The sequence below is a fragment of the Mus caroli genome, unplaced genomic scaffold (assembly GCF_978045245.1).
Source record: "Mus caroli unplaced genomic scaffold, Mus_caroli_1 scaffold_17, whole genome shotgun sequence".
NCBI lineage: Eukaryota > Metazoa > Chordata > Mammalia > Rodentia > Muridae > Mus > Mus caroli.
In genome coordinates this window covers 61881051-61889808 of record NW_028227272.1, presented here as the reverse complement: position 1 = coordinate 61889808, position 8758 = coordinate 61881051, and the positions used below count along the sequence as shown (strand labels likewise).

At 40.6% G+C, this 8758-nt stretch overlaps 1 protein-coding gene across 1 annotated transcript; it reads left to right on the top strand.

The window, feature by feature from the left end:
• The first annotated feature begins 538 nt into the window (after nt 1-538).
• On the top strand, nt 539-8181 carry CUNH3orf38 (chromosome unknown C3orf38 homolog). The gene is made up of 3 exons (XM_085832528.1): nt 539-775; nt 2164-2402; nt 4713-8181. The coding sequence occupies exons 1-3, from the start codon at nt 649-651 to the stop codon at nt 5391-5393; spliced, it is 1047 nt and encodes a 348-aa protein (XP_085688654.1). The 5' UTR covers nt 539-648; the 3' UTR covers nt 5394-8181.
• Nucleotides 8182-8758: the final 577 nt, after the last annotated feature.

The following is an 8758-nucleotide window of genomic DNA, read 5'->3' as shown; positions in this document are numbered from 1 at the left end:
TGTTTCAATTGTACTTAATGACCAACCAGCTGGCAATTGAGGTTCAACTGAGATTCAATTAATTGGGCTAAAATTAATTATACAGCTATCTCAAAGGCGGAGAAGCAAGTTATAGTCCTTTTAAAACCTAGAGCGTTTCAAAGTGTAGTCTAATCTTTGTAGCTAAGGAATATCAAAGTGCTGGCTCCCCTAACTCAGAAGTGGCTAGAAGACCTTCAAAAATACAGGGGTATGACGGAAGCTCGCTTGGCCTCTCCACCCCTGCCTCCACCATCAGGCACGCGCGCGCATGCGCCGCACTTTAAGTCGCCTCTTCGGAGTAGCCTCCCCCACACCCCCCAAAGGTTCGTTTCTAGCCAAGCCTGGAGTGGAAGGTGGATGGATGCTCAGGACACTTCTTTAAACCGCGAACTGTGGAATTCTACTCCAATAGAGGCCGGAGCCCCAAGTCGGAACCACATTTCCTCGCTGACTTTCTGCGCTAGCCACTTCCGCCCAGGGAGGGGCTGGAATCTCCGAGACCCTTCCGGCGCTTGCGAGGGATTGAAGAGGCACTTCCGGTGTCTGTTGCCAAGGCGCCGGCCGGCCCGCGGGCCGTGAGGGCGACACTGGTGGCGTCGTCCTCTGCCCCCCATCCCCGGGGGCGAGATGTCGGGGCTCAGCCACTTAGAGTCGGAGGGCTGCCGAAACCTACTCGGCCTGCTGGACAACGACGAGATCATGGCCCTTTGCGACACCGTCACCAACCGCCTGGTGCAGCCTGTGGACCGCCAAGGTAGGCGCGGGCAGGGGCCTTGTCATCCCCAGGGATCGGGTCGGGTCGGGTCGGGAGAGGCGGCTCTGTCCGGGTTGTCGCCGAAGCCCCGGGAAGGCCGCTCTGGGCTGGCGCTGCACAGCTCTGCAGCCTCCCCGCCCGCCGGCCGAGCCGGGTCCCGGCGCGCTGGTGGGTCGGACCGTGGTACTGGCTGGGCAAAGCTTTGCGGACATGCGGACCCGGATGAGCACCAGATGAGCCTTTTCCCGTCATTTACAGGAAACCCCAGAGTATGTTTCAGTGTCAGTTTCGATGCTCCTGCTGTTTTCTTTTAGCCCGAAGTGAAATCATAAACACCATTTGTCAGTGTCTTAGGTAAATACCCACCGAAACAAATAAAAGGCAGACAGTTTTAATCCACGTATGTCAAGGAATGCTCAGCCTCGTCGTCCTACATTCATTCCTAGTTGGGAAGTGGCAAGACCACAGCTTTTTTGTTTTTGTTTTTGTTTTTTAAATCAAAAGGTTGTATAAAAGACAAAACGGACATATGTACGTTGCATTTATAAAACATTAAAAATATCCTTACTAAAATACATGAGTGAAACGAATGTTGTTGAAAAGAAAGGGATAGAAAATGACAGACAAAACAAAAAGAAAAACACCCTCAAACCTCCAAAACAAACCACCAAATTTAGTAGCTATCCTGAAATGGATGGGGAAAAGATGATAGCATCTTTAGGGAAGTTGGAAATAGGGGCATCAAAGATACTGCGTGTCTGTGGAATAAGATCTTCGGAAGGTAGGTGTAATGAGTGCATTGTCTTTTTCTTTTTCTTTTTTTAATTCTTGCTATTTTGCAGCAGTAGTCTATTTGAAAGATATTTGGTCTGTGTTTTCAGCCCAACTTTTTAGTTTAAAAACATCTTGATTCTGCTGTTTTTCAGCTCTGATTATCTGTAAAATCAGAAGTTTGGCAACATTCCTTGGTATCATATATTGTGATTTTAATCATTTTTTTCAAGGTTTATGGATCTTAGGTATTTGGGGCATAGAAATACATTTTTTTCTGGGTCAGAAATTTTCTGGGTCACTGTGTAGTCCTGGCTGTCTTTGATTCACTTTGTAGACCAGGCTGGCCTCGAACTCAAGAGATCCGGCTGCTTCTCCTGGTCTAAGGGTGTGTACCACCACTGCCTAGCAAGGTAAAGGAAGTTTAAAATTTAAGGGTTTAAAAAAGCAGACAGATGGGTAAGTTCGTGCTTTTCAAGCCATAGCCATGTTGTATAAAAGCAAGAATCAGGACAAGAGCTTAAATCATTTTCAATAAAATCAAAACTTTTGCTGAAGTTGGGCAAATTAACAAGTGCCTTGTAACTGTCTGTTGTTTGTTGTTACTTTTTTTCTAGATGCTATTCATGCAATATTAGTGTATAGCCAAAATGTAGAAGAACTTCTGAGGCGCAAAAAAGTCCACCGAGAAGTCATATTTAAGTATTTGGCAAAGCAAGGGGTGGTTGTACCTCCAACTGCTGAAAAACACAATCTTATTCAGTATGCAAAAGATTACTGGGGAAAACAGTCACCAAAACTGAAGGACACAGCAGAGCCAGTTACAAAGACGGAGGACATCCAGCTCTTTAAGCAGGTATATTAGATTTGTACTTACATTCCAAATCCCTGTTCTGTCTGAAACTGCACAATCCTGGCTCTGAGGTGCATGCTTGATAGTCCTTTTGTTTTCCAGTCTCTGTCTCCTTTACATGCTTCAAGACCATGAAAGTAACTAAGATATAGAATATTTCTCAGATTTATTGATGTGTATGTAATCTATTGAATTGGGTGTTAGAATGAGAGTCTTTCCATAAATGAGAATTATTATATTATTGTAAAGTATACTCTATGAATATTTTCATTTTAAATGAATTTGAAAAGCTATTATAAACGATTTCATTTTATAAGTCTGTATTCGGTAGCCATGTAAAAATTTCACTTAAGTTAAAAAAAAAAATTCCACTTTTCACTTAATCCTGGTTGCTCTCAAGTATGTGTGTGTGTTCGATATTGAGTACTTAATGTTAATTGACTGAACTCTGGATAATTGCTGAGCTTTTACAGTAGGAAAAGGTTTTGTTTGCTTAATATACTGGAAAAAATGCTCATAGCAATTTACTTTAATATACTAAAAAGAAAAAAAAGAAATGGTCATGTTCATTGTGAAGACATGGAAAATACACTTAAAAATATCACATATCATGCCAAATATATTGAATAGCAAGTACTTTGTTTAGTATAGAATAAGGTATGATATCTTTTTCTTGGTGAGGTACTATATTTTGAAATATATATGGAAGCATGAGATCTAGTTTATAGGGTTGTTTTTATAGTAATATTCCCTTTTAATTAAAGAAAAGAAAAAGAAACAGTAGCTGGTTAGTGGTGGCGCATGCCTTGAATCCCAGTACTTGGGGGTGGGGAGAAGCAGAGACAAGTAGATCTCTGTGAGTTCTAGGACAGTCTGGACTACAAGTTCAAGGACAACCAAGGCCATACAGAATCCCTATCTCAAAAACGAAACCAAAAATAGTATTAATTCCACTATAGAAAATTACCCATTTCAGTTGGCTTTGGAAGTATCTGTTTAAAGAGGGTAGGGAGGCATTTTTTACAAACGATTCTGACACTCTGGTTAGGAAAAAAAAGTCATTTTATGCTAGAGCAGATACCATGAGTGGCAAGAGCTTTAATTAAGTAGAATTCATGATGATGTTAGAAAATTGTACAAATTTCTCATGAGTTTTATTAATTACGGTAGTTGTCTTATTTTTATAATTCCCTTTATTCACAGTCCATAAGGGATCCATTTGAAGCAATTGTTGTAAAGTTTTTTTTTTTTTTTCGAGACAGGGTTTCTCTGTATAGCCCTGGCTGTCCTGGAACTCACTCTGTAGACCAGGCTGGCCTCGAACTCAGAAATCCGCCTGCCTCTGCCTCCCGAGTGCTGGGATTAAAGGCGTGCGCCACCACGCCCGGCCTGTTGTAAAGTTTTGAGAGATGTGTGTAATGGGGGAAATCGTGCACAGTCATGCACATTATCATTGACTGTTCATCTTAGTACTGATATTTTAAAGAGCTTTGTTCATTTCTTAGTTTTGTAAACTTACTTCTTCTAGGGCCAAGTTCATGGGGATTAAATATAACATTCCTATATTACTGTTTCATAATTGGTTTTGAAGAGACAGGATATCAGAATAGGTGGACTCTTACATGCATGTAACCTCAGCATACAGAGGACAAGAAAAGTGATGATTGCAAGCCCCAGATTAGTTTTGGATACATGGTAGATTCTTTCTTAGAAGAAGGAAAACCTGCAAAGGTCTAGAGGACCTATTTGGTTTGATACCAAACCCAGCATAGAAAAGGGAATGGGAGGTAGTGGGGGGGGGGGTGCAGGGGATGGGAGGAGAATGACTGGATTAGAGAATGCTTAGGGCTCAACCCAACTTTACCTCTGCCTCCTGAGTAGTTGACACCCTAGCTGGGTGACACTGAACCCAGCAGGTTCTTGTTACATTTCACTTGGCCAAAATTTAAATTTATTTTTTTATTTTTTTTTTTTCGAGACAGGGTTTCTCTGTATAGCTCTGGCTGTCCTGGAACTCACTTTGTAGACCAGGCTGGCCTCGAACTCAGAAATCCGCCTGCCTCTGCCTCCTGAGTGCTGGGATTAAAGGCGTGCGCCACCATGCCCGGCTCAAAATTTAAATTTAAAAGGTTGACTTCCTTTTTTGAAAAGCAGGCTCTCTGGCAGGGTGTGGTGCCTTTGCTCTAAGCAGTGCATTGGCACTTAGGAAGGAATCAGCTGCGGTAGCCCTGTGGGTGTGAGAGGTGGCTCTGCTTAGGTAGACCTGTGGGTGTGAGAGGTGGCTCTTCACTTTACTTTCTTCTTGTTTCACAGCAGGCAAAGGAAGATAAAGACGCTGAAAAGGTCGATTTCCGTCGCTTAGGAGAAGAATTCTGTCACTGGTTCTTTGAACTTCTTAATTCTCAGAATCCTTTTCTGGGCCCACCTCAAGATGACTGGGGCCCACAGCACTTCTGGCATGACGCCAAGCTTAGGTTTTATTACAACACCTCAGAACAAAACACGACAGACTACCAAGGAGCAGAAATCGTGAGCCTTCGCTTACTGTCATTAGTTAAAGAGGAATTTCTCTTTCTCAGTCCCAACCTTGATTCTCAAGGACTAAAATGTGCGTCTTCTCCTCATGGATTAGTTATGGTTGGAGTTGCAGGGACTGTCCACCGAGGAAATTCTTGTTTGGGCATATTTGAGCAAATTTTTGGACTTATCCGTAGCCCTTTCGTGGAAAATACTTGGAAAATCAAATTTATCAACCTGAGAATCATTGGAGGAAGTACCCTTGCTCCTGAATCATTACTGAAGCCATCTGTAACATTTGAACCGAGTGATCTGGAGGCCTTTTATAACGTAATCACTTTGTGTAATAGCCCTGAAGTAAGACCTAACGTAAGGCAGAAAATAGATAGTGGCACTGGAGACCAGGTTTTACATAGTGGAGATGAGGCATTGTTGAACAAAAGGGAAAGGAATTTGCTAACCCCTCTAAAGCATTGAGCACTGTACCTCTGCTTGAAGAAGCTGCAGAAACAACACTGACCATCTATCTCTAAGCCACTGTAGATGTGAGAATTGACATATTTTAGTTGAAATACCTTTTTGGACTACAGACTAATGTGAATACTTGCCTATTTCTACCTGAGTTACAGCAAATGTTCTGAGAACTTATTGCGGTCCACCAAATAAATCCCACTTGAGATATTGTAGATACCTGTGTGCCTTAGAAACTTTAGGTAATGTTTTCATTTTATTTAGTGACTAACCTACTAATCCCTGCTTCCAAGTGGCAGGGGTTAATATTATTCATGTTCTTGGCTTATTGGATCTCTTACAAATGCATCTCACTAAAGTGTTGTCAAAAGAAAACAGCATTTTAAAGCATGTTTAATATAAAAAGTCTTAATTATATAAGATACAAATAACGGACTTGTTCAAAAAGTCCAATAATTTAGCCTGGGAAGAAAAACTTAGCTGCCCTTTTGAAACTTCTTTTTGAAGTTACCAGTTCTAGTCCAAGCAAATATCTCAAAATCTGCTGCTCTTCTGAATTATTTTGGGTAATAAATGCTGTTATCAACACAGACCTTTTTACTGCTTAGACTTCAGCCAACAAGTTATAGAATGTTTCCTATAATACTCCAAAGATGGAAGGTATGCTTTAAAATTTTAAAGGTATGCACAATTCCTAACAAATTTCTGTTTTTTTCTCCTGATTGATCTTGACAGAGGTTGTCTCTCCACAAAATAAAAATAAATGATAGAGTTGTAAAATAAAAATAAATAATAACAAAACCCAAAACCCATTTAGAACTTATGCACATATGTATATGCATATCCTAACAATGTTTTCCACCTCTATGTTACTAGATTTGAGATCCACAGTAGGCTTGATAGGTTAATTAGACAGTTGCCTTAGTGTTTAAATTGATCATCACCTGGTAGCTAGTTGCTAATCCTGGATTTGGTTAGGAATTTCCAACTTATTATTTGGAAGAAATTCTGGAAAATCTGATGGTGTGTTATACTTGTTAAATTTCTGCATTTAACTCTAGTAACTGGGGAGATTAGTGCTAGTTATTGGAAGTAAGAGGTAAAAATTCACCACCACTCCACCTTTGATTTTAGTAGCATGAAGAGCACAAATCAGCATCGTTTTTTTTTAAAGATTTATTTATTTTATTTATGTGAGTACAACTGTAGTTGTCTTCAGGCACACCAGAAGTGGGCATTGGATCCCGTTACGGATGGTTGTGAGCCACCATGTGGTTGCTGGGATTTGAACTCAGGACCTCTGGAAGAGCAGTCAGTGCTCTTAACCACTGAGCCATCTCTCCAGCCCTGGCAAATCAGCATCTTTTAACATAAAGGAAATTTTTTTTTGTCTGTATAAGAAGAGTAGACTGTTTAGATTCAGTGCACAGTTCTTTTTTTTTTTTTTTTTTTTAAGATTTATTTATTATTATAAATAAGTACACCAGAAGAGGGCATCAGATCTCATTACCAGTGGTTGTATTACCACGTGGTTGCTGGGATTTGAACCAGGACCTTCAGAAGAGCAGTCAGTGCTCTTACCCACTGAGCCATCTCACCAGCCCCAAGTGCACTGTTCTTAAGGAGAGCTGTAGGCAATTTAACAGCAACCAAGCCGAATTCCTTATTATTTTCTGTATAGTAAGTATAATTAGGTATAAAGGAACAATAATTTGCAAAAATAATTTTCTTGTTTATAAGGCAAAACAACCAGATCACATTCTTAGCCACTTTCTACCTCTACTTGGGTTTTGAAAATTCAGTTTGATTTTATACTTTACGTTTTCTTTTGAAAAATTTTTCCAGTTTCTCTGTGTAGCCTTGGCCATCTTGGAACTTGATCTGTAGACCAGGCTAGCCTTGAATTCATAGAGATCTGCTTACCTCTGCCTTCTGAGTGCTGGAATTAAAGACATACTCCACCATACCTCGATATACTTTCTTAGGTTTCAAGTATCAATATAAATGCCCTGAGAAAAGCATAAGATTAAAAAAAATCCATGGGCTATTTGTGTTACTGCTATAGAAGGATTTTTTAAAAAGCTGTCTTCCATATTGAATCTTTGAATTCTTAAAAAGCCTAGGGGAGGAATAGATTTCTACACAGCTTTAAGCTAACTTGAAAATTATGAAGTATTCGTAATAGATTGAGAGGATTGGCTACTTTTTTCAGGTTAATATTTCAGGTAGGATATTCTTACAACTGAAGCAATCTAACAAAGACATACAGAGAAATAATGAAGAAAAATGTTCAGAGAAAGAAATCTAGAATTGAAATCTGTTCAAGAAGTTTGGAACCAAAAGTAAAGTGCAAGTGTGTGTGTTAGGGAACAGCTGAGGCACGCTCTGTTTTGCTGTATTCTACCTAGCTAATGCTTGAAAAAAATCTAGCAAGCACCACTCTTTGCATAGAATATGGAGTGATTGGTATGCTGACTCGTTTTATATCAATTTGACACAAGCTAGAGTCTGAGGAGGAGGGAATCTAGATTGAGAAAAATGTCTCAAAGGTAGAGCTGTAGAGCATTTTCTTAGTGATTGATGGGGAGGGCCCAGCCCATCGTGAAGCCACCCTGGGCTGATGTTCTTGGTTTCTACAAGAAAGCAGGCTGAGCAAGCAGGTAAGTGACACCCCTCCATGGCCTCTGAATCACTTCCTGCCTTCAGGTTCAGGTCCTGTTTGAGTTCCTGTGCCGACTTCCTTCAGTGATGAACAGTGTTGTGGAAGTGTCCTGAATAAATTCTTTTTCAAGTGGCTTTGGTTAAGGTGTTGTGTCATAGCAGTAGTAGCCCTCATTAAGACAGTTAGGGTTTCAGATTTAGGGATCTTCTGGGCTTTGCTGAAAACTATTTTGCCCATAGCCTAGTAGCAGGGTAGGTACATGGTGAAATACTCCTGTAAGACTCTGATAAGTCTTAGGTACCGGGAAACCCCAAGTGAGCCACTCAGAGTTGGAGAGCTGGAGATGGATGCAAAAGTGAGAGTAGTTTATTGTTCCAGCGTGCTAGGGCTGTACTGCACCCGAAGAAAGAGGTGGCAATGCCAGGGTGGCCCCTTTTATACAGTTTTCCAGTTTTTATACAGTTTTCCAGTGGCAGAATAGAGCATCAGTAATGTGATTGGCAGAACAGTGTGACTTTTAAACTGGTCCTTACGGAATGAGGTAGCTAGGGCTTCCCTTATCTCATAATTGGAGGGCTGCCTGGTAGAATTTTCCAAGGTCTTGAGCTGACCTCTTCACTCCCTTTTGTTAAAATGACTAAATAAAAATGTTCAAATCTTGCACTTGAGTTTTAGGCAGGGTTAAATTTAGATATTCTTTTAGTATTTA